The sequence below is a fragment of the Antedon bifida genome, chromosome 3 (assembly GCF_963402885.1).
Source record: "Antedon bifida chromosome 3, ecAntBifi1.1, whole genome shotgun sequence".
Taxonomy (NCBI): Eukaryota; Metazoa; Echinodermata; class Crinoidea; order Comatulida; family Antedonidae; genus Antedon; species Antedon bifida.
The window spans coordinates 34,303,671-34,331,100 of NC_136228.1; the positions used below are offsets into that span (position 1 = coordinate 34,303,671).

Consider the following 27,430-nt stretch of genomic DNA (forward strand, 5'->3'; position numbering starts at 1 on the left):
ATTCAGTTGTTCAAAACTTCGAAATTTTTCATTTTTGAGTCGATCCCCAGACAGAGACCACACACACGTGACACACCACACACACAGGTGTCAGGGTCCAGTAGTCCAGGTGTGTTGCACGGCAGACGACGGCCAACATTATTTTGGGGATACGTGCATGGTTTTTGTATACCTTTTGTGCATGGTATGTATGCCTTTTGTTAGCTTTTCGTTGATAGATGTGTGTCTACTACTTAACTATGCATTGTTGACTAGGCGCAGGCTAGCTAGGGGAAGGAAGGGCAGCTACTACTAGTAGTACTAGGCCTAGTGCCGCCTTGGCCCGCCTACTCTAGCTGGGCCTGCCCCTCTCTTTAGCTAGCTATGTACCTCTAGATAGGCTAGGCACCTAGGGCTAGTGTCAACTAAGAAGGCACGTAGCTTGCCTATGCCCAGGTAGCTATAATGAGTCTAGCCTAGTACTACTAGTACTAGGCCTTATCTATAATAGACTTGTATTGTACTGTAGTTACTAGAGTAGTAGTAACTAGGATGTACTACCACCACATGCTACTGTAGTAGTAGTAGTAGTAAGTAGGCCTAAGCCTAGTCTTCAATCGAATAATGAATATACACGTCTTATTAAAAATGCAATAATTTATTAACCAAACATAACAACAGTTTTTTTAAATCAAAATGTGTGAAATAATATTGTAACCTTCATGGCTTCAATAAAGAAATATATTTAACTTAAATTAAACCATGGCTTGTTTGTTTGCTCTTTTCACACTCAATCTCAAAATGTTTCACAATTTATTTCAAATACATTTAAACCAAATTTGATCATTTAAACACTTCATTTTGAATATATTGACTTGCATACATATATTACTACGGTACTCTTTGCTTTTAAATGTGATTTTCATTTCCGTTTTATGTTGTAGTAGGCCTAAGTTTTTTCGTATTATTTTTTTTTTTATAGTTTTGTCGTCTTTGGACTTCTTACCACAAAGTTGAATGTGTTTTACTTTACACGTCACAGCGTAATAATGGCTGACGGTATTACAAAGAAATTTAGCAGTCAGGAGCTCTCTGTGCGCGATCTCAAACCTGACGAAAATGCACAAGCTGTTCGACTCTTCGACGAAGCTTATGATTTTTCGCTTTTTTTTTTTACTACAAATTATTCATTTCTCAATACTGCAGTATTTATGACTCGAATTACGTTTATCATATGCCTTTTAACACTTTATACGACAGTATCTTTATATTACACTTGCATTGCTTTTGTAACGTGTTACTGTATCCGCTTTGGAGAGATCACTTTTCTGCACTATAAGTTCCGCCAGAGAGAGTTGCCAACCAGAATGGCTGACATCACAACTCATTTCGTACGAAGAGAGGGATGTTGTTTCAAAGTAGCCATCTTTGACGGTAAAGTGATCGGAACCGTCGCCGTCGTCAATACTCCCGACAGACGCACTGGTGAACTCGTGCGCATGCGTGTTTATAGACAGTATCAGCGTCGTGGTGTTGGGAAACTTCTTTTTGATTCCGCTCGAGATTTTTGTTGCAAATACGGATATAAAAAAATGATAGTGTCTACAAATAAGGGAAATAGGAAAGGGATGGGTTTTTATAATAAGTGTGGATTTACTAAAGAGGACGATTCTATTGATGGTGGCTTCGTAAACGAAAACTTTTCGTTACTTATTTGAAATTTTATCTAAAAGTTTTGCTCTATTATTAATCAATTTCATGATTGCTATTTTTATGACGTCAGTAAAGATGTGATGGGGACTTCCCTGTAGGTTAGTGATGCCGTCTCGTCAGTATTTTGTTTAATTTTGATTTTCAGTGAAAGAAGTTGTATAGGCTATTATCATTTTATTATTGATTTTCGTTTCTGAAACTAGTGCCAAGTTTGTTACGTTGTACACGCAACTGGCCCATTGTTGTTATATAGGCCTAGTTATTTAATTAACAACGGCGTTGTTATAACATGGCGTTGTAATTAAAAGAAAACACGATAGGAAAACATCAATAACTTCTCGCCGAAAATAAATCTAGGTGAGTGGAGAGATAGTTTAAAGGTATTATTGTGTGAATAATACACCATTTAACATTTCATTGAATGTTCTTTCTCAATGTAATAGCATTATTCGCGATGATTAAAAGAAAACATGTAAGTTGCCTCAGCATCAACCTTCAGTAAAGGCAATTGTGCGCTTAATTACACACTTTGAAGCTTTGAACACGCGAAGATGGATATAATTAGAACTGTCAAATTTGCGCGCGTACGTACGTCATTGCGTTGTGTTTCAAGTTTATTGTTTCACACAATATAATACAATATGAACAGAAACATAAATTAATAAATACAATTGTGTGAGGAGGACACATTAAGCCAAGGCTTTAAGTTTGGTCCTCCAGATAAGTAACATATTTAATTATCTAATTTAAGTGAGAGAACAAAAAAAAAAAAAAAAAAGTTCTTCCTTTCGTCAAATTGACAAATAAAACTAAACAAAAAGGCACAAAAAAGAAACAAAAAAACAGTCTTAAGGCAATTGTGAATTACTAATGTTCTAAATAGTTTGAAATAAGTGTTTGTTTGTATTTTGTTTTAAATGTATTTATGATGGTTATTGCTTTTAGATTGAGCGGTAAGTTGTTCCATATATACGGTCCATTGTAAATAAAAGATGTTCTTCTAAGTAATATGGTATGCTTTTCATATATTAGATTTTTTGCAGTTGAAGATCTGGTGTTGTAAGAATGATTAAAATTTTGAAAATAGGAGTAAAATTGAGTTGGTAATTTATTATGATTTAGACGGAACATGAATAATTGTGTCCTCCTACAGTAGTAGAAACAAAGTAGGCTTCCTGCGCTATATTTATCTTTTGTAGTCTAAATTGAAGGGAGGCAGATTCGTAACGTTAGGAACTTACTAATTTTATGTTAAAATCTGAATGTTCTTAAAAATTATTACGAAACATTGCGTAATTAATGTCAAGTAATTAATGTCATTGACCTCAGGTCAAACGAAGGCATTGATTTAGAAGTATTTCATTAAACAGGACGGTGAAAATATTTCCACGTATTGGTTACGTCACGGATATTGTTTAAGGATATCTCATTCACTGTATTTAATATAACAACTATTTGCTATTTGCTTTGTATACATATGGGACTCGGATAGGGTGCTTGGTAAATATTGGTAGTAGTAGACAACTGAATAACCAGCACGCACATTGAATTCCGACTAAAGGCGGTTTTAACTATTACTAATTGAAGACAGTATGAGTGACGGGATCATTTTACATTTCTGTTCATCTATCTTTTCAATTATTATTATTCTATAATGTTAGATTCTCAAGAACTTGTGCCCTAAAGCTTATTTTCCTTTAGACGTATCTGTTCGCGCGCGAATCGGATATTCCCGAGCTCTGATTGTCTGCGAATTTGTTCATATCGTAAAAAGCGCCACTTTGGTAAAAGGTAGATAGAATATGACTACGCATGTGCATAAACCAAACGTTCAAACCGCGCGGTTAACAATTGAATAATTGTATTAAATGTGTAGGCCTACTTTGTATTTTGTAATCACTTTAAAAAAAACTAAAAAATCGCGCAAACTTGAATGTCACTGACCTCTGAAGTAAGTATTTTACTAAACATGATGAATTACATATAATACAATATATTGATGAGACGTGTTTTATTTATTGATGACGCGTTTATTTATCTATTCATTAAGTATAACATCGTTATTCTAAAAATATGACAAGAATTGTATAAGATGTTCTCGCGAGACTCGAGAGTAAATACAGAACAGGGTGACTGGACAGTAATTCGATACTGGCATACACACGAGAACATTGTGTTGGCGGTAATGACCACATTCAGCTACTTCTCTAGTAGGCCTACTACGAGTTTGGAATGCTTTGTGCGGTGCAAACATGGGGTATTTGGTAATTTTGCCACACCACGGAACAGTGGCCATACACCGTTTTTTCTTCTTTTGTGATTCTGATTCCGTAATATTTCTGTATACATTAAACATGTATTGTCCCCCAAAAAATTAAGATTAATAAAACAGACTTTGAATATGCCATTTTGTAGTTTTAACAAAGTTAATTACTTCCGTAGAAAAAAACCCCGAAAAAATAATGTTTTCACTTATAATATGACAAAATAAACGGTTAATTTCAACCAAAAACCCATTGGCTGGCAGCCAATTTGACTTTTTTTTGCTTTTAATTACAGTTTTTTCAGGTAAATTTTTTTTCAATTAGCCTATGTGTTTTTAACATCGGACGGACTGCGTCCGGTCTATGCACCGTTAATTGACTGAGAATCGTGTGTATGATATGCTTTGAGTTAATTATAGGTTTTAATGGAACATTTTAAGGTTTTCAATCGTTAAATCATAATTATATTATCAGACTTAATATTATACCAAATATATTTGACCCTGTTGGTACGTGTTCAAACAATAGCACGTGCGTCTCGCATGATATTTCTGTCACTCGTTGTCATAGAAACACGATTTATGGTTTAAAGACTGGTAAGAAAGCCAGTAGAATATTAGCCTGTCTGAACGTAAAATTTAAACCACGATGTCTGCTGGCAAAGTTATCTTGGTATATTCCTGATTTAATTAAAATTAAGTGTATGTTAGGCATAATGAAATACCAGTTTACTAGGCCTAATAGTTAAGCCTGCTGCACGTCTACATTTCTTCGAGACATAGCTCAAATACGGAAAAGAGAGAGAGTAAGTGTAGAGTGGGGAGTTTCATTTAATATTTGCGTAACATCTGTAAGCTGAAAGAGGCACTCGTTGTGTGTGTTTGCGTTAAAGGGACGACACCAACTGATTTTTTTAAGGTTTTATAAGCAACATCTTTTTACTTCTTATTATTGTTCTCTTGGTTAACTTGAATCTGATTTTTTATTTGATAGACAGGTGCCCACTCGAATTCTGTTCCAACAAAGCTCTCATTTGGGAGCTTCAAAAAACGGAGCGGTGGTTCCTCTGTATCATCTTATTTTTATCTCATTTTTATGGACAGTTTTTGTGAGACTTTAAGGTAAAATTCCAAGAATCTATTCTATCCATCCCCAGCAAATAATCAGACCTGGGAGGATCGAACAGGGTCATAACATTTAATGGTCATGATACTATTAAGAGCGTGAATACCATCATCATCATCATTTAATTTGAAAAAAAATGCACGTGCTCGAAAAAACTTCTACATCTTTCTTATTAATAAATTACTGATAGAAGGTGAAGCCATTCGATTCGATAGTGATAATAGGCCTACACACGGAACTGATAACATATCCGATATGGTATCTGGATGAAACTCGGTTGCGCCCCAGTTTTACGCCTTTTGATCTGCACAAGGTATCGTGCGTGCGCAGCGTACGAATATTGATAACGCGCCTCGTTTTTGTGGCGTAACTGAATTAATTTTGTTGACGAAACTTAGTGTCTTTATTCTTTTAAATAGTATTGTAGAATATATTGTCGGTCGTAGGCCTACATCATCACGACGTCTTTATTTGTACAGACAATTACAATTATAACAACAATAGAACAACCAGCCTTCCGTTAACTGTATTTCGTGCTCGGTAATAAAGCGTGTATTTCAAGCCATTGTGAACATCGTGTGGGGGATATAAAGTTCCAGGATGTACCCAAGAAGTGGCACGTAAGCCTATAGAGACGGCGACGAGGATACCGATCATCACGAAGGAGCTAGAAGCATACAATGACAAAGTACAGTCACTGTTATGTAACTTTAAACGGCGCACTGTGATTGGTTGTTGGCAGATCCTAGGCTTTAAAACGTAGAAGATTGTGAAGTTGTCGATTATTCAGTGTGAATCTACCTTTACGAGAACATGTTGCTGCTGTGAGTAGATATTGGAACTTAGCCGGTTTTAACAAGCGCACATAATCATGGTTAGAGGTATATTACAAGGTAAGAATGCATTCACATTAATGTTTTATTAACAATAATTAATCAAATAATTAGTTTATGATCATGATTTCAAAAACTGTAGTAGGCCTAAAAGTGAGCTTGACTTAAATTAGGCCTAGATTATTGATATAGATTTACTGTAAAATAGGCCTAATGATAATAATTTTAAATAAAGATTTTCGGAACATCCTCGAAAAGGGTTATTAAATTGACAGTTCTGAAAAAACTTTGTTGTAAAAAAAGTATTGGAGATGCCTTCTCTGAAATATATTATTCAGACACAGTTATTCCAAAGATTAACATTGAATAATATTAAATTTTAATTTGACTGGTAATAGCAAATTTATTAATTTGATAGTAGGCCTACTGTACAAGAAAATGTATAAATGAAAGGATGTTAACAGATATTTTCAGTATCTCAAAACATACAGTATATTTAATACTGTAATAAACGAAACAGGACAAAACACTTGCCATAATGTAATAATACAATACTGTATATTATAGGCCTACTTCGCTTTATATGACTAGTTTAGGTCTATATTTTGTTTTTGCCAAAGAACAAGAGCTTTAATGTAATGAGAGGATATGTTAAATCAGATGTTGGCAAAAAGGGACTAATAAACGAAACGGGACAAAAACTTGCCCTTCTCTATAATACGTTCCCGATACTGTATATTATAGTAAGGTGGTATCTTTTTTTCGCCAAAGAACTGTAATGCACAAACACGTAAGCCAGGTAACATTGAAAGATTTACATGCTTTTTGCCACAACTACTATTTCTTGGAACACATAAATCTACCAACACAATACAACTGTTATTATAAACCAAGTGTCATTTAAAATGCGTGTTTGTGTATGGGCTTTATTGTCGTCAATTCCCCCTAAACACTTTTTAAATTATTGCTATCTGTCGTCAACAAGTTCTTAATTTCACTTAATTTTCGACGTTTGGCCACTACTTATTTCATATTATACACACAAAGTTCGTTAGGGTTACATAAACATAAATCATCTTTTTTTTAAGTATGTTGAACGCTGACACGGGCGACGTGTTAGAATGTTGGAAAGTGACGCAACATGTTAGTACATGCTTAATGTACTTGGTACTGTCTGTATACTGTTATAATGTTCAGTACATTTTTCCTATAATAAATATATTTTTTCTTGTGGTTTTTTAATGTAAACATGATAGGACGCAACCGCACAGGGCGTAAGCGCAACGCAAGTGATTTTACCAATCACGAACTGGTGCTAATAATTGTGATTTGATTCTCTTGCGTTTCGTCCAAGTTTTCTCTAACTACTACTTATATGAATAATTAATATACGTCTTTTTCAGATAAAAATATAAATGAAATGACGGCGTTATTTTGGGCAGAGCGGACCAACTTACCACCAATTACAGAGGGAAAAGATACATATCGGCGAAACGTTAAAGGAAATAGCAACAACAGTGTACACGACAAGAACACGTCACAGCCGATCACTGTCGAGGTCTTAATCAGGCCAAAAGGTGGATACATTACTGAATCTAAATTGAATCCAAAAGATCGGATTAAACCAATAGTAGAACCAACAAGAATTGCTACACCAACCCCTAAGCATGCATTCACACGTGCTAAAGGTTCGAGTTTGAAAGACGCACAGCGTCCGTGTGAACGACCCAAACTGAAGAAAACGCTATCTTGTACTGCTATTAAACCTATAAGAGAGGAAAATCAGAGACTCCGAGTTACAGACAGTGATAATAATTATAGAGAAAACTCTGCTACGTTTTCCAGGTCTACTCTAACCAACAGTAGGCCTAGTGAGTGCTCTAGGCCTAGTGAGTGCTCTAAACGAGTTCGGCCTAAAACCAGCCGTACTACCAAACATAACAACGGGTCAAAGATCGTCAATCAGGGATCGAAACAAATAAGTTTAGCACAAAATGAAGATGTTACACAAATTACTCCAGGAAAAAGACAATTGAACGAAGAATATTTAGACGGAAAAACAAAAAACAGAATTATGAAATGGTTAACGGAAGTTGAAACAGCAAGACAGACTACTGAAACAAAAACTCAAACGTCTAGGTCTAAGGAAAGTTTGGACACATCAGACAATTCAGAACAATCTCTCCCTATGATAGACGAAGAAGAAGCCATTTCAATGTTTCACTAAAACAACTTATTTAAACAAAAATTATTTATAAAGAATATATTTATTTTGTAATACTTTCTATTAGTTACGCGTTTGATAAACAATATTGTGTGTGTGGTTTTGTTTTTGTGTGAATAACATAAATATTATATTACGTAATTGCTATTTGTAGTCATTATACTGTACGAAACAAATTATAAACTTGAAAACAATTTATAGGGGTTGCCAGGTGATTTTGGTATTTACCCAAATCATCGCAACAACAATGTCGACGACTCCCTGTAATGTATGATAGTTTATAAGGATAACAATAGATGTGTTTGTTTATGATGATTCTATAGCATTAAATTTTCATCTAAAATATTTCTTGTGAAAGAATTTCTATACTGCCTTTGTTGTGGTTTTTTTTCGTGCTTTTCGTGGAGGTGAACGCTTTGATAAATCGTAAACATCATCTTGTATGTAACGAACTTTTTAACGAATGTTGAAGTGATGCCCACGATATTGTCCATTGATCTCCGATACAAAGGTGGGCCGAATCCGGCTCCTGTCGATATGACCAACGAACCATAACAACGGAATGTACCAACACACACTGGGAGACATTCTCACAAATCCACTAAGATATCTTGTCCTAAATTTTATTTGTCATTTTTGTTTCGTTTTGGTCCCGTGCTACTTGCGAGGATTGAACGCGATTTGATGAAAATCTCCTCCTTTCGTGCCTTGTCGGTGAAAGGCGACTAATAACCACTATTCTCAACCCGGATTTACCCAACAGATGTCAAAAGTGTTCATTTATCATACGTTTAATAGACACCAGTTTAACCACAACCAAAACATTTAGTATGGGGTTAAAAATGACATTTGTCCAATAAACCGTTTTGGACAAGAAAAACAATTATTCCTCTGTTTATGACTTGTTTTTTCCCAAAGTAAAATACTTCGAGCAGTAAATCTAAAGTTTTTCTGATGTTTTCTTTATGGCTGTTAAAAAGTGAGACTGTATACCTGTAAGGTTGTTATTTAGACTGAATAATATTATGGAGCTTACTCGATTCCTCGAAACGGATTCAATTCTCACTTGTAATCAATATCCAACCATTGTCAACTTGTTTGATAATTCCATCCGTTTTTTAATTATAGTTTTTATTCTTTCTGGAGAGCATTATGGAGGCCATTTACTCACCGAGATTATAACTCTGATTATTACGTTTGATACTCTGCTTCAACTCATTGTCTTCCGCTGTAAACAAATAGATCCATCATGAACTAACTGTACCCCCGTAAACTTCAGCTTTTGTTCGCTTTCTTCTTAAAAACTTTTTTATTACACCTCTTCTTCCTCTTACTATAGCGACAACAAACAATCTATAGGGCCTACGCTTAAACGATTTATCTCCTGTCAAAGAACTATTATAAAAAATTATATGCACCAATTGCGACTAACAAATCGATTTAGTAAATAGAAACATAACAATTGAGTTCTACGCTTTTATTATTATTGTTTGTTGTCCGACGGAAATTGTTTTCTCTTTTACATCCGTAAATTGGTAATCTCCAGAAATCTTCTAAAATCCTTTTTATTCTCCGTACGCGTTTTAAATTGTTGAATTGTTTATCAATCCTTTTTTCAAAATTATTTAATGAAATATGCTATATATCATTTTGATTTTAATATACCTGATACAAGTTTATTTTATAATATAAGGTCTAGTATTGAAAATATGTGATTTAAATTTAGATTATGTTCTATATCTGGAACATTATTTTATGATATATGAGAATGAGAGAATTACTGTACAACCCGAAACAAAAAGTGGTCAAATATTTTGATTACGATGCTGTGTAAATCGATCGATACTTTGTATAATCTATTTAGAAAAAAATCAAAAACTTAAAAAGATAAACTTATGTAAGTATGGTCATCAGGTGGTGGAATGCGGAAGAATATTTTAATGACATTTGTTGCGGTAAATCGGCCATGCGCAAGAGTTGAGACCTTAACCTGGTTAAATTCTGGGGCAGGGTATATTCCCATTGCAGCAGTGGTAATCTTATAATGAAAAGGGTTAATAAGATAGAAACTTCCATAAATTCAACTTCCCAGGAGTGGGTTTAAATACTACACAGTAAATGTCTTTCCCATCAAAGTTTATTTTAACCGAACTTCAATTTTTGTCAAAGTCGTTTACAAAGTCAGCATACAGTAAATGTTGTTGCGCTCATGAAATCTAGTTTGAAATTGCTTATTAGCTTCAAGAAAAGCCACAATTAATAGTGTATCAAGGATACAGTTTGAAGACAGTCCTCATATTGGAAAAAGTGTGCACTTTCACCCGTACGTGATATTAAATCACGTTTTCCTTAACTTTTTCCTTCATACCATAATTTCAATTTACAAGGTAACTTTATTTGGTTATTTTGTAGGTTAAAAAAAAGATTAAATTTATTTAGGTAGTGGTATAATAATAGAACGATTAACTACCAGCGACCGTGACCTTTGACCCACGACTATGTCTAGACATTAACTATGTTAGGATACCAATTTGAAATGTTCAAATGTAATTTTCCGATAATACATTTCTATAAAGGACCCCTGATATCCCATTAGACGAGACATATCGACGACGCTATTGGACCCTGTAACAATCAAGTTTAATGCCATTCTGTCATTGTATTGTTACGCTCCTTTTATTTAAAACCCTAATACGTTTAGTATCTGGGTCTGTAACAAAAACATCAAAACTACCCTCTTCCATGGAGTTTTTATAACTCCATGCCTCTTCAATAAATTGATAAAACGTTAATATCACTACCTTGGCCATCTTTAAATTAAAAATTAGCAATCATATCGAACCCAAAGTAGGCAATAAAGCCTAAATATAATAGATAAATGTTAATATCAATGTTGAAGACAGACAATGGGCACATAATTACACATGTGATGTGTCTCATTTTGTTAGACTTTGCATATCTACTGACTTTTGCCAATTAATCCTCTTCAACAATCAGAAATAAAACATTTTACAATCGTACAGTAGATGATGAAGTAGTGTTATACTGATATTATCTAAATATAACATAATTAACAAAGTTCAGTAAGAGATATGGAGATCTTGGATTGTTTCGTTATCTTTTATTCGTTGGTTTTTCGTGTTTGCTTTGATATTAATAGTATTCGTAATTAGTTCTTTCTTGTTTACCTTTATTTGCGATCTATTTATTGACAGTGCAATAGTAGATAAAAGCATACGGTCGATAAATTGATATTCATGTTATATATAAGCAAATACTTTTTTCCCTAAGATAAACATATCCCAGAGAACAATCAAATCGAAACAAGTTTACACAAGTATATCATAGTCCGGCTCTGTTTTAGAGTTCCATCCTTGCATATATTTTGTTTTCGTTCAAAATTCAATAAAATGTTTTATAGGCCTATAGGCCTACGTATGCCACCATTACAAAGTTATTGTTCAAATAAGTTATTATTATTGCGCGGTCACAAAAATTAATTCCCAAAATGGAATTGAACCCCCTCTCCCCTCTCTGTCCAATCGAAGGAGAAATAACAGTAAGCAAATCAAGGAATGTATCAACTTTAATAATGTACAGTTTTATTATTATGATAGACCGCCATACATCATAAATCATAAAGAACATATTCAAAAGGAAGTTCCGCCTTGCACATTAAAAATGTTACCTCCACTGACTTCTATTACGCGCACTAGTCACGTGCATGTATATACAAACAATTGACCAATAGTATTGTAGATACCAAATCACAATCATAAAGGTCCTGAAAAAGTTAAACTGTTTTACGGTTACTCCTAATTATAATCAATATCTTCAGGAACTTTTTCATGGAAGGCGAAAGTTGAACAATAGTATAGTAAGCCTATATTAAATTAAATTGATCATTCGAAACGCTTCATATTACATTATTTAGCCTACTTTAAATGTATTCTATAGTATCTTTATTTTGAGTATTTGATATAGAACAAGTGAATTGAAAATTGTCGACAAATTCGATTGTTTAATATGAGTATTACATTGTAATGAATTCATGTTAATATCGCTTTTCTCTTTCTAATCTCCCCATAGGTTTTTCTCTGCCAAAATCCAGAGTTGGTTCACCTTTTAGTAACACTCCTTGCTGGAAAACCTTGTTTATTTTTAAAGTTAAGAGGGTGTATAAATACCAGTGACGTAAGTATACACGTCATCATGACATATATACAATTGTTTATGATGTTATGTCAGATTGTATACCCCTGCAGAATCGATTATCAACTGTTTTCCTAGAAACATATGAGGTATCATGCTCAATACTTAAATATAATTTACATTTATTTAAATTAATGTAGGTACGGTAGACTAAAGTATATTGTAAGTATTAAACAGCTGTGTGTCATTAACTCTGTCTACACTATCAAACTAGTTTGACAAAAAAATGTGATGTGCCCATATATGAACATGATGATGTCATATCACTACCGTATTTGGGCATATCACTATCATATGTAGGCACATCGCACTTTTTTTTGTCAAATTAGTTTATCGAGCATTATTTAATGTTATGTATTGTAATAGCAGGCCATCATGGCCGACGAGTTTTATAAAATGGTGGTAACCAGGTACGGATGTAATAAAGTGTAAATTATAATATAAACCAAATGCAGACTCGTCGTCACATGACTTGTGAAACACATGCTTGGGTCAACGATAGGTTACCGGTACGCTCTCTGGGAAAGAGAAATGCACCCCTTAAATTGTGTCGGCTCTGCTGTCTAAAATTACCGCATGGTCCAGTCCGTATTTAGGTTAAGGGTTTGAAGTGCAAAACTAGGCTGGCCAAGGTTGCTTTACCACATAATAATAATACTACTACTATAGTAAATAAAATAAGTTCAATATCTATATTAAACAACCACAAATTAATTGAGTGGGTTTTTTTCATTTGTCCACTTGACATAATTACGGCACGGAAAAACGATGCGAAGCGCAATTCGTTTGACCAATCACAGGCTACGAGACTGTACGTACGTATGCGCAACGCAAAAATTGAAAAAAAAAACACTGATTCTTATTGTGTTAAAATAGTATTGTAGGCCTGAATATAATAGAGAAAATGATACAAAGCTTATCTTAGCATTTTACGATTCTTTATCATCGTTACCGCTTGACAACCTACATAAATTTTACTATTAGATCAGATTAAGTTTGAGCTAAACGTGCGAACTTTTAACACTTACAATATAAAGTGAACCAATACAAATTAGACATCTAACTCGTCTGTCCCCCGGGGGTAGTCAAATAAACATCCCCCGGGTGTGGCTGTAACTTCTCATTGAATATTACTAGTGTCTTTCTTTGGCTCTAAACACGCAATCACAAAGAATCGTATCGTAAATCATTTGTCTCTATCTTCTAGAATTTTAGGGATGTGGATTATTATCTATCATATGTGTTTTGAATTAGTCTATTTAGTTTTAATTACTAGAACCCGGATTTCATTGAAAGATTCTCACTCTGAGAAATACCTATGGACTATTAAAGTGCTTACTGCCTACTATAGTTTGTTAGGGAAAACACCATTTAAAATGTAAGGAAGTCAGGCCCGTATATTATTAAATATTGGAAGACCCGCTTATTACCTGATTTCCTACCTCTTTGTTTGTCAAAATTAACTTTATTGATTTTTATCATTAACAATATTTTGCATTTAACCATCAAAGAAAGAAAAATATTAAAATATTCTATTCTATGAAGCGTGAAAGATTATGAAGAAACTATATTAGACTTCATACAAATGTGACAAATTAATTCTTTGCTACGGTGCCTTTGTTCAGAATAGAATGTTGCTGATAGGTGGCGTCAACAATGTTTGACGATCCAACATTGAATGTTAAATAGGGGGCGCACTGGCAAGAGTACGGACAGAGCCATGATAGTACAGAACCCCCTCTAGTGAGATGTTGAGCCCAATCAGACTATAATAGCTCTGGTATCCATAAAGTACACGTAATGCATTTCATGCATGAATGAACAAAATGCATTTGCAATATCTTTTCTGATGACAAGTTCCACAATTCGAATCGATTCGATATAAACTCACATATTCACTATGATTATTTGTAAGGATAAGGCGGCTAATTTCAACACCTGTTCGACCAACGCGTCTGTATCCAACGTTTGTATCATAAAGGATAAACTCCATTCCTCCATGCCATCATAAGCGACACTGCACTGCGCACGCATGTGAATGTTTTCAATAATGCTTACCTTTAAAGTAGTTTTTAAAAATGAAACTATAGGACAGCCGTGCAAATGAAAATGTTAAACAATTTGTGGGAAAATGTGTCATTTGTTCGATAATCGGTGTGCATGAACCGTGCAATGTTTTATATAGGCCTACTTCGTGACGTCACGGGCGATTTAACCCCCTCAATAGTTGATCTTTCATTATATTCAGAGACCTGTGAAATTATGTGCAGGCATTAGGTAAACACACTTTATGTAGACAAGCATGCCTTGCTTACGTGCATCATTTAGTAGTCATGTTGCAATGCGGGGGCCTAGGCATTGACAGTTATATATTTATTACCCTATAACGCATACAAAGTTCACTTTACATTGTAATTTGTTAAAAGAAAGGGGTTAAACGTCACAGTATTATAGGGATATTTCGATACTAACATCAAAGTAGGCGCGCATACATTGGTCTTGAATACCCGTTTCCCAGTGCTGTATCTCCACATACTATCTATTTCCGAAGTATCATAGGAATATTTGGTGATACAGCATCACATGTGATGTAAGGTTAAGGGTTAGGCTACTCTAGGGATACATGTGAAACACATGTGATGTTGTATTACCAAATATTCCTATGATACTTTGGAAATAGATACAGTAACGAGAATCGGCTGAAAATAGGACCGCAATGGCAATGTGATGATTAATGGTCATGTTTAATTACCACCTTCAAGAACTTACTTTACAATGCATAAAACACCGACCAGGTATCATTGCATGGAGTTTACTCCATGATCATTGTAAATAACATATCAGGTACGGTATCTTTAAGTACCGGTGAAACGCAACAGTGTGAACTCGAGCTACCGTGGGATTTACGGTGGAAAATTCCATTCTTCGTGCAGCTATCGGGTTGACTTCAAATCGGGTCGAAAGCCATTCTACGTTTTTCAAAATTAGACGTACAGGTATTCAAAATGAGAAAATTGACTAGTTTACTTCCATTTCTGATATTATTGTACAGATTGACATAATTACTTTTTATTAAAGGCTGCTCTTCTAAAAACATATATTATATTGATTAAAGCTCTGTCTAAACTGTCAAACTACTTTTATAAAAAGCGTGATGTGCCCAAATATGGTAGTAATATGGCATCATCATGTTCATATATTGGCACATCAAGTTTTTGTCACATAAAGTTTGGTAGTGTAGACAGAGCTTGAGAGAGATGGTGATTATCGTATTCTATATAAAAAAATATAGGTTGCTTTTCAATTTTTTTTTATGTTAACAAACGTAGACTATATTATACTGGTTGATTTTGTACAGACATGTTGGCGTATATAGGCATATTTATGATTGAATGTCTGTAAGGTCCATGATATACTGTATTATCCTATGAAAGAACCTCTGTTCGATTGTAAATATGATTTTGTCGTCAAACATTTACTCTTTTTCCTAGGTCCTGCGTGTTATGTAAACTTTAGTAATAACCAACCGGTTTATTGAAGATTAGCATCAGCAGAATTGCTGTTTGGTCAATAAAGTGTTGCTTGCATTGTCACAAATACATTGTCACAAGCCGGATTCAAACATTAGGCCTAAATGTAAACATCATAAGCGGATCCACATTTTGAAATTATAATACAAAAAAAAGGATATAAGATTATTTACCATTTCAGGCTCTGTTCCTGGATCCGCCAATGAGCATTGTTGAAAATGTTTAAAGCTAGTTTATATTCGCCTAGGCCTATCCCGTTATAGCAATTCAAATACAGTACCTTGGCAATCTAATAATGTTGTTGAATAATGGTTGTTTGACCAAGAATGCCCTGATAAAACGCCAAACCATTTAGAATCACAACCGATTTTGTACAGATCGTTTGAGAATATTAAAAATGTACAATATCAGCTATACCTCTTTAGTCATCCAGTCCGATTCCTTTTTTAGATCATAAGCCTAATTTACACACGGGTCCAGGGATTATTAAGGGGAGAAAAAAGATTACCTCAACATTAAGCCCCGTAGGAGGCCTACTCGTCAGCCCATTCAATTTTTTTTGTAAATCAAATTAAAAGTTGTATAGCCTATAGCTTTCTTGCCAGTTTCCTATTATTTTCATTAAATTTCATTTGTAGGCCTACTTTCTTTTTGTTTTAGAATAGAGAAGTGAAAACGAAATTAAATCTTTTAAGCCGTATGTAGGACTATGGCATAGTAAAAACAATAACATTAATAGAATACAATATTAGCAGATACTCTGTGCTCGGTGTGTTTAATACAAATTCAATTCCTTGTCACTCAAGAAGTAATTCCCAGAGATTTAAGTTATTTTGTGCGTTTAATGTCTACATCAAGTTTATTCCATTTAATCATAACAATATTATATCCATTGATAGTTTGTACGAAAATAATATCTAACACTGCACATCATCTCGCGCATGCTCAACACCTTCCAACCATTTTTGACATTTATCTACTAGATCCTTAGTTGGCAAATCAGTTATTTTGTCCATCATTAATTCATCAGATTCAAAAATACGATCGTGGCTTAATTCGTGCGCCTGGTCATCGTCTTGGTCAAATCTGTTGCTACAAAATTGTTGTCTGTTGTAATGTCTGTTAGGAATATCATTTGATCCTTGTTTACCTGCTGCTGCTGCTGCTATGAGTTCTGTCGAAAGACCTATTTCTTCAGAAGTGGAAATATTTGATATAGATTCGTATACAGACGAGCTCATACTCGTTCGAAGTTTAGCCCTTGATAACTGTGAGTTCCGTGAGCCGGTCCTGCTCGGCAAACGTGGGCTTTGCAAACCTATTCTAGTTCCAACATGGCCGTTCCTTTGCTCATTATTGCTTAAAATTCCTATGGCTGGTTCTGAAAGCACTCTTTTCTCTAGTGGATTGATAGCAAGTGCCTTACGTCTGAAGAAGGGTGAGTTAAACGTCGGCGTTCCTGGTCTAGGTGGTTTTGGTTTATGTGGAAGGTATAAATTTCTAATTGAATCTTCACTGGTCTGATGCTGCCCCGCGACATCATCCATGCTTCGTCTAAGTCCATCATTACCTCCACTTTTTGTTCTCGTAATCGGTGGAAAATTCGGAACACTTGTACTAGTTTCCAAGTTAGTAGTATTAGTCATCGAACGTTGTCTGCGAATAATTTTAGGCGATAAAATTGCAAAAACATCCTTGTCTCTGACTTCGGTTATCATCCGAGGAGAGTTAGGCTGGTGGTACATGATGTCTCGCATAACGTAGTAGTTCGTCTGGTCTATCTCTTCCTGCGTGCAAAATATTCGCCAGACTTTACACCGATGATAATATATTTGTTAACGAACAAACAAAATAATTAGACCGTCTATTGTTCGCTTTCTTAACCACCCGGGTTAATCTTAAGAAGATTTTAGGTGATACAAAAGAAGTCCTTGCAACTATTGATCGTAGCAAATTGTTGGTGTATTCGTCGTGTGTTAGGGGCTTCTAGGCCTATTCATCGAACAGCGATGAGTTTTGCTATCTTTTTATTACACTGCATGCACTAAGTCATAAAATGTAATGTGATTTCTGCAACACGACAAAAAACTTGTATGTGCGTTGTCAATTTTGATTGGACATTAGAGTTATTGTGTGCTTCACTTTAGATGACGTCATATATAAAAGGATAAGAACGGAGCAAACTCAAATTCAATAGAGGTGTATGGCAATGAACTCGACGCTGTGTACGTATGTGAAGGATACATACTACGAAAGCAATGTTCGATCTACGTAGATGTTCTGTAGGTAGGCCTACTTGAAAGACAATGTAGAAAGAGAGACAATTGAATGTCCGGAAGGAAGACAAAACAAGTTGCACAATGATAATCTGGCCCGTCCCATATCGTATCAGAATGTCGAGTCCTAGGTCATTTTAACCAGGGAAAGTGTCCACTCTTTCCTTATTTTAAAACACAAGTATGATCGACAATATAATGGTCATATCTACATTTATCTTAACTAAATATGTATATAGTGATAAACAACAATGCGTTGTATTATAATATTTATTGTTATTTTCTCCTTTGTTTGTATATGGATGTACTATCCGAAATAAAGAAAATTAATGAATGAATGTCTTGTATATTTATAATTTAATTGTGAATTGAATTGTATATCGTTTTTGTATTTTAGCTCAATTTTATTGATTGTCTGTATTGCCATTGAAATGATTTTGATTACAATTTCCTGATTTTTGTCCTAAATCTATTGATGGCCTTTTTTTATTTATTTATTTATTTTTGCATTAAAAAAGAAAACAGTTTCACACTTCTACCAGTATTTCGATGGATTGCAAAACAATTAGATCACAGGGAGGTGAAATTAAATCATTGAAAGATAAAATACGACATCGTGATCAGAAGATCGATCAATATTTGTTACGAAAGAACGTCGTACCACGAGCCCAGGTCCTAGCACAACAAAATGTGTAAATAAATAGCATTAATATTCGAGAGGGGTAATATTAGCCAAATAATACAAATATACTATAATAACTACACAGAGACATCGAACAGAGCCAATATATATATAAAGAGTTACGACATTGAAAATTAGAAGCCATTTTTGTGTCAAAGAATACGCACGCTGAGGGCGCGCGCGTCTCTTTTGTATAGCGTTTTCCTATAGTTCATGCATTATTTTTAGATTTTTTTGTCTATGAAATAACGTTTATATTCCGTTTTTATTTTAGTAATTAATTTTATTAATGGTATTAATTTGGTAACATATATATATTGTGTCTATAATAACAAAAGAATAAATGCTAGGGCCTACATGCAAGTCAGGATACATCAAAGCATGAACCAATACAAAAAACACACAAATTCACCCCTCTTTTTATACAGTATATGGCTCTCTGTGTGTTTTTGACACAAACTTTCAGAGACTCGTTCATCATTTCATTTGTACTAATTTGCCTTTATTATTTTAATATTGTTCATACCCTATTCAATATATTAACAAATATATCCACGACACTTTATTATTTTATTTAGTCATCAAAGCATGCATTATGAATTGAAAATATTACATAATTGTTATTAATAGGACGTAGTTATGGGATGTTTCGTTCCAAAATCAATCAATCGAACTTTGTAATGTACTAGCGCACGCGCGCGCAATATTCTTTGCCGCAAGTACTTCTGTACGCTGTGCACATCGATATTTCACCGTAAAATGTGCAATTACATTTTTTTAAATATAAGAAAAAGTTTAAAGTATTTTCTTGCTCCTATACTTTACATGCATTAACGGAGACAAGTTTGACACAAATTGATCTGCATATCACGTGACTATAATCCAATGTCGTAACTCTTTATATATATGGCTCTGACATCGAATTCGTGACAGCGCCCTCTATATTCACTACTATAATAATCTTTAGGACGAGTGGTAACATCGGAATACACTAATGCGTGTAGTTTCAATTTGTGTTTTTAGTATATATATTGCTTTATATATATATATATATATATATATATAAATCCAAAGGCAAATTACTGAAAAAATGACAATGCTGTGGGTATCAGTGGCTGGATCTCAATGGAGATACAAAAAAATATATATAATGTATTTTTACTGTTTATTATTTTGTTTAGAACACCGAACACACAGCGGTATGGTTATCTTGGCAGGAGTACATGACCGATTTGGTGACCGATTGCCGCCTGGTTCTTTTCACATAATCGTCTTGACCACACGACAGCTACCAAGAGGCAGATCATTGATAGGCTATAATGAAGAACCCGGTAATCAGCTACCCCTTTTTTTTATACAAATCAGGAAGCGCCTTGGTGGCTCTCTCTTTCCGTGTTAAGGGTCTTTCACACCTGTTCCGGTCCGGTGCCGGAAAATCAAATCTAACGTAAATTTTCGTTTTTACACGGCAACGCACAGCGCATATCATTCACGTTCCATTTGATTTGCCGGCGTCTGACCGGAACAGGTGTGGAAGACCCTTGAATGAATTCCAGCTCCATGATGAAGGTATGGCAATGCAATCGGGAATCACGAGTCGTACATTCCGGGATTCGGCATGGCTTATTATTAATTATATTAAATTAACATTATTTTTATTTATTTATTTTTAAACCATCTGTTTACATAGGAAATAATATTAATTACAGTAATAAAATGAGACATTTAGGGTATCATTTTATACCCAAAAAATAAGCTCCCCTTCGAATAAATGCCTCCCTCGAATTATTAAATGCCACCTAAACATTGTGAACGACGCACCAATGAGTTCATTCCGTAATACAAAAGAATGCCGATATTTTCGAGACGCATTATCAATCACGATTCATTCAATTGATATTCAAGAACATCAGATCAACCGTGAAGCATTGTTGTTGAGAAAAAAGTTCAACAATGTAATTCTGAATTAACCTTAAATACTGCTCAAGTAATATCAATGCAATGTTGTGCAGTCTACAATATTTTGCGGTTCCGTGTCCTATTCATCAGATATTGCTATCGGTAGTGGACCGTATTATGTCGTAATTTTTCAAACCAAGAGGGTTTCTTACGAGTTATAGATAGTTTAGCTTTGAAACAAGTGTTTAAGACACAATTATTTTACAGTAGTGCTGACTTGAGATGAGTTGCTACGACGAAGCACCGCTGGATCTGTCAGTGAACCAACCAGCAGTATGTACATGTTCACAGGAATGTACGACAGAGACGACTCACCCGGATGCAATCATGGAATTCAACGACACAGTGGCACCTTTACATAGAAAGAGGAACTCGTTAGAAGACGACGACACAGTGGCACCTTTACATAGAAAGAGGAACTCGTTAGAAGACGACACAACACATCTGTCTGATTACGAGTTCAGTCCAAAGAAACAGCGGTCATCTCATTTTGAACAACGGCAATTTCTGACGTATCTTGATCAATGCAAAGCCAATGAGGACTACAATGATATTCTTGCCGACATGGAGTCGTTTCTGTTGGAAACGGAAATATTCACGAAGGAAGTTCAATCCAAATTAGATAAAAATGATTTGGAACGCGCCCTGGTCTTACACAACCCGGTGTCAACGGTCAAACAAAGTGAAGAACGTAAACACATTCAATTTTACTCCAAATGGTTTAAAAACCATGGCGTTAAAGAACATTGCGTTTTCATTACGGATTGTTTGTTTTCCTATGCATCCGTATCTACTGGAAAAGTAACAGGTTCAGATATGATCCACATGCTGGTGGCAGCATCTTCTACTACGGGGCTTGTCTTGCACAAAATACAATACGGTGACTTGTGCAAGTCTGATTACGTTAACTTCTTGTCGGCTGTAGGTGCAAAGGTATCAAATAAAAAGACGTATTTTATTATGGAAAATTGGCTTAGAACGGCGATACAATACAGCGTGTTAAAGGAACAGAACATTGACATAATGTTTTTGCCATTAAATCAGGGCCAGCTGAGTATGTTGACGCCTATGAAATCATTTGTGAACACCAGAGTGGAAAACATCCTAAAAAATGCTAAATTACCAACGTCTGAGGATTCGCGTAGAGTGAACGTACCCTTGAACACTCTGCACAATGTGATGGCGTGCCGCTATCTGGATGAATCCCTCAATCTGGTCTCGTCTGCCGCCTTTGCAAGTTGGTTTCAACAAGTGGTTAACCGTTTCGACGATTACGACGCATAGTGTTATCATCATAATCATATCATCATCGTCATCATCATAATCATATCATCATCGTCGTCGTCGTCGTCATCATAATCATCATCGTAGTCGTCATCGTCGTCGACATCGTCGTCGTCATCATCATCATCGTCGACATCGTCATCATCGTCGACATCGTCATCATCGTCGACATCGTCATCATCATCATCGTCGACATCGTCATCATCATCGTCGACATCGTCATCATCGTCATCATCGTCGACATCGTCATCATCGTCGACATCGTCATCATCGTCGACATCATCATCAACTTCAATATCGTCGTGTACTGTGTCGTAGTTTTTTCCTATGGTATGAGTAAACGTACAAAAAATATACAGCTTATATTGCCATACAGTTTCGTCGTTTTTTTTATGTTATGCGGAAACCTAACACAAAAAAATGCAGCCTATTGATAGATTAACGGAACAAGTACAATGCCTGTACAAACAACAGGGGAAATGGTACAATGCTTATATATAATAAGGCTTTCAAAAGACCTAATGTTATTGAGTTCAATTTGTATAATGTATAAGCCAGTTGCCTCGTTGTTGTAAATACGATTTATGTAAAGTTAATTGAACATGACGCCATTTTCCTACTATAAATAGGCCTAATAATGTTAATTTAATATACTTATAAAGTACCATATCCAAGTAGTGTCTTTCATATATAGCCATGTTTTCCCCTGGTAATATTATTTAATAGTTTACTTATAACATAGATATATTATATATCTCTGTATTTGTAATAAAGTACTTATAAAGTACTATTATATATTTTTGTTTTATAATTTGTGCTATAGGTAGCAGTTATTAAGCCATGCTTTTTTCTCCTGCAAATATTGTATAGTTTTGTTTACTTCTAAAGTACAGTTTTAATGTATATGGGACGTTACTCCATTTGATAAAATATTATAGTGTTAATTTAGGTTACACTAGCCATAACGCGATTCTAAAATTTACATATTACTTAAGTCATTTGTTTATATTTGTGTTAATATTATAGTGTAATTTAGTTTACTTCTGAAGTAACCATACCGCAATTGTTAATTTATATGGGACGTTACGCCATTTTTATATTTAGTTTACTTCTAAAATTGTTTTTTTGCCAAAAAGTTAACTGTTTGAAATGTATTGCATGCGCATTATGTGCAGACCAAATTATGTGATTATGCGCTTGTAATATTATGATATAGTAAGCAGTTATTTAAAAATAAAAGAGTCAACATTTACCAAAAAATTGTCAAAATATGAACTGTTGTTAGGTGACATGCGCAGAGTACACTATGTGATTCTGCGCATACATGTGCAGACCACATTATGTGATTCTGCGCATACATGTGCAGACCACATTATGTGATTCTGCGCATTATAATATAGTAATTAGTTATTTCGAGAAAAAAAAGGGTCGACATTTTGCCATTTAAAGAAAAAATCTCTGTAGGCCTACTATTATGATACAGGAGGATTTTTTTCTAAAAATAGGCAAATTTCGACCCTTTTATTTGTTTCACATAACTAGTTACTATGGCTCTATAGATGATGATAACACAATTATATGCGCATATATGGCAATATTATCGCATAATTATTGAATTTAAAAAAGTGGATATTTTGGCCATTTCTCGAAAAAATCCCTGTACTATAGTACAGGGAAATTTTCGAAAAATGGACAAATTTCGATCCTTTTATTTGTTGACATAAATAGTTACTATGGCTCTATAAGATGATGATAACGCAATTATGCGCATATATGGCAATATTATCGCATAATTATTGAATTTAAAAAGCGGATATTTTAACCATTTTTCGATGAAATCCCTGTACTATAATACAGGGAAATTTTCGAAAAATGGGCAAATTTTGACCCTTTTATTTGTTGACATAACTAGTTACTATGGCTCTATAAGATGATGATAACGCAATATATGCGCATATATGGCAATATTATCGCATAATTATTGAATTTAAAAAAGTGGATATTTTGCCCATTTTTCGAAAAAATCCCTGTACTATAGTACAGAGAAATTTTCGAAAAATTGACAAATTTCGACCCTTTTATTTGCTGACATAAATAGTTACTATGGCTCTATAAAGATGATAACGCAATATATGCGCATATATGGCAATATTATCGCATAATTTATTGAATTTAAAAAAGTGGATATTTTGGCCATTTTTCGAAAAAATCCCTGTACTATAGTACAGGGACACTTTTCGAAAAATGGACAAATTTCGACCCTTTTATTTGTTGACATAACTAGTTACTATAGCTCTATAAGATGATGATAACGCAATATATGCGCATATATGGCAATATTATCGCATAATTATTGAATTTAAAAAAGTGGATATTTTGGCCATTTTTTCGAAAAAAATCCCTGTACTATAGTACAGGGAAATTTTCGAAAAATGGGCAAATTTCGACCCTTTTTTTGTTGACATAACTAGTTAGTGTTGCTGTATAAGATGATGATAACGCAATATATGCGCATATATGGCAATATTATCGCATAATTTATTGAATTTAAAAAAGTGGATATTTTGGTCATTTTTCGAAAAAAATCCCTGTACTATAGTACAGGGAAATTTTCGAAAAATGGGCAAATTTCGACCCTTTTATTTGTTGACATAACTAGTTACTATGACTCTATAAGATGATGATAACGCAATATATGGCAATATTATCGCATAATTATTGAATTTAAAAAAGTGGATATTTTGGCCATTTTTCGAAAAAATCCCTGTACAGGGAAATTTTAGAAAAATGGACAAATTTCGACCCTTTTATTTGTTGACATAACTAGTTACTATGACTCTATAAGATGATGATAACGCAATATATGCGCATATATAGCAATATTATCGCATAATTATTGAATTTTAAAAAGTGACTATTTTGGCCATTTTTCGAAAAAATCCCTGTACTATAGTACAGGGAAATTTTAGAAAAATGGACAAATTTCGACCCTTTTATTTGTTGACATAACTAGTTACTATGGCTCTATAAGATTATGATAACGCAATATATGCGCATATATAGCAATATTATCGCATAATTATTGAATTTTAAAAAGCGGATATTTTAACCATTTTTCGAAGAAATCCCTGTACTATAATACAGGGAAATTTTCGAAAAATGGGCAAATTTTGACCCTTTTATTTGTTGACATAACTAGTTACTATGGCTCTATAAGATGATGATAACGCAATATATGCGCATATATAGCAATATTATCGCATAATTATTGAATTTAAAAAAGTGGATATTTTGCCCATTTTTCGAAAAAATCCCTGTACTATAGTACAGGGAAATTTTCGAAAAATGGGCAAATTTCGACCCTTTTATTTGTTGACATAACTAGTTACTATGGCTCTATAAGATGTTGATAACGCAATATATGCGCATATATGGCAATATTATCGCATAATTATTGAATTAAAAAAGAGGATATTTTGGCCATTTTTCGAAATTCACGATGTCACAAGTGACATAAAGTTGTGTATATATTTTGCAAGTCATTCTTACTTTTCCTTTTGTTTTCACTATTTGAACCTTTCTTTTGTTTTAGGAAGCTATTGTGTGAAGCCAGTGGAGCAGAGTTTTTGTGTTGCAGAGAAGGATTGTGTGGTGTTTGCTGATTGGAGGAGAGGTATAAGAGTTAAGTTAGTGTGTGAGTTGCTGATTGGTGGAGAAGGATAAGGTGGTGATATGTGGATAATTGAGGGAATTTTGAGGTAGATGGAAATTGAGAGGAGACAGAGAGGGAGGGCTATGTTATGTTAAGCCAGAAAGGGATAGGTGAATATTGATATGAGAAACTAAGACGTGCAGGAGAAGAAGTAATTGAATTATGGTGATATAGAGCTGAAGCAGAAAGGAAATAAAGAGATATACATGAAGTTAATAAATTGTGAGTTGGAGATAATTATGGTGATATAGAGCTGAAGCAGAAAGGAAATAAAGTGATATACATGAAGTTAATAAATTGTGAGTTGGAAGTAATACTATAAGGCTGTACTTAAATGTAGAACTGTTAATTGTTGAGATTACTGAGGATTAATTTAAATTGTGAAGGTAAATTGACGGAAGAAATAACTGTTGGAAACAGCAGACGTTGTTGCATGTAAAGAATTGTTTGGAAATATTGAAGAGTAACTGGATTGATACTGATATTATTTTACGTGGAAAGGAGAAAGAAATAATTGGTCGGGGAGCGGATTGCAGGGCAGAACGACATCAAGAAACATTTTAACTTTATATTTGATTTATTTATATGTCAGAAAATAGGAAGAATTATAATTGATAATACAAGCAGAACGGGAGCAGAGGCGTGGGAGTTGTTTATTTGCAGAATCGTTTTAACTTTTATCTTTCTAATTTGTTTTGTGTCAGCGTAGGAGAGAAGGCAAGAAGGAACGATATTGTGGACATTTAGTATTGTTTAATTATTCATCTTGTGATATTATTGTATTTGAAAAGGGGGGTTTCGGGGATTTATTTAAAAATAAGAAGATTGTTGATATTTGGTTTGGAAGGATTGGGAAATTTGGGGAATTGCATAAAGTTTGTGGGGAATAGGAACACGGTATCATTGTTTGAGAATTGGTTGGGTTTTTTTTGTGGGTTTTTTTTTTGGGGGTTTGAATCATAAAAGAAAGAATTGGTTGTCGAAGATTATTATTAAATTTTACTTTTTACATTTATATGTGTACAGTTGTGGCTATTTACCGTTATTCACCGTTGGTTACCAGCAATTACATGTCCGAAAGAGCCGTAATTGCGGCTGTGTGACATTTATGGGGGCTCGTCCGGGAAACTTTGTAACCTAGCGTGAACATTGGTAGATGAAACAATTGTACGGGATTCTTGGATTGTCTATTTGCCATATTATTGGCATACTGTATACTTATATTGGATACTTATATATATATATTTTTTTTTTTCTTAAGAAATGGATCTCACTAAAATTGTTGACGCAGGAAAAGCGTTGGGGTTAGAAGGAGTGGAATTAAGAGAGTTTGTGGAAAAGAGAGAGGAAGCTGCCAGAGAGAGAGAAGAGAGAGCACGAGAGAGAGAAGAGAGAGCACTAGAGAGAGAAGAGAGAAACAGGGAGAGAGAAGAAAAACAGCGAAACAGGGACAGGGAGAGAGAAGAAATGGAGCGAAATAGAGACAGAGAGAGAGAGGCACTAGAGAAGGAAGAGAGAGAGAGAAGAGAGGCACTAGAGAAGGAAGAGAGAGAGAGAAGAGAGGCACTAGAGAAGGAAGAGAGAGAGAGAAGAGAGGCACTAGAGAAGGAAGAGAGAGAGAGGAGAGAGTTACTAGA

The 27,430-nt window shown here is 34.4% G+C and overlaps 2 protein-coding genes across 4 annotated transcripts; both read left to right on the forward strand.

Moving 5' to 3' along the window:
• The first annotated feature begins 57 nt into the window (after window positions 1-57).
• Window positions 58-23,324, forward strand: LOC144838426 (uncharacterized). Of its 3 annotated transcripts, none has more exons than XM_078693775.1 (4): window positions 66-184; window positions 12,228-12,332; window positions 20,020-20,169; window positions 21,005-23,324. In XM_078693775.1, exon 4 carries the CDS (start codon window positions 21,020-21,022, stop codon window positions 22,079-22,081), a length of 1,062 nt encoding a protein of 353 aa, XP_078549901.1. In that variant the 5' UTR covers window positions 66-184; window positions 12,228-12,332; window positions 20,020-20,169; window positions 21,005-21,019; the 3' UTR covers window positions 22,082-23,324. The 3 variants fall into 3 exon arrangements, 2 of the variants coding, with proteins under 2 accessions (XP_078549901.1, XP_078549902.1); XM_078693776.1 differs by having other exon boundaries at window positions 21,008-23,324; XR_013611634.1 differs by lacking the exons at window positions 12,228-12,332; window positions 20,020-20,169; window positions 21,005-23,324 and adding an exon at window positions 962-2,801 and having other exon boundaries at window positions 58-184.
• Window positions 5,527-8,483, forward strand: LOC144838429 (uncharacterized). The gene is made up of 2 exons (XM_078693780.1): window positions 5,527-5,974; window positions 7,318-8,483. Exons 1-2 carry the CDS (start codon window positions 5,953-5,955, stop codon window positions 8,139-8,141), a joined length of 846 nt encoding a protein of 281 aa, XP_078549906.1. The 5' UTR covers window positions 5,527-5,952; the 3' UTR covers window positions 8,142-8,483.
• Window positions 23,325-27,430: the final 4,106 nt, after the last annotated feature.

Bases quoted from the DNA above. Each gene is read 5' to 3' on its own strand.
- LOC144838429 (XM_078693780.1), top strand. From the start codon at position 5,953: ATGGTTAGAGGTATATTACAAG. The intron at 5,975-7,317 runs GTAAGAATGCAT...CGTCTTTTTCAG, and splicing joins GGTTAGAGGTATATTACAAG to ATAAAAATATAAATGAAATG.
- LOC144838426 (XM_078693775.1), top strand. From the start codon at position 21,020: ATGAGTTGCTACGACGAAGCACCGCTGGATCTGTCAGTGAACCAACCA.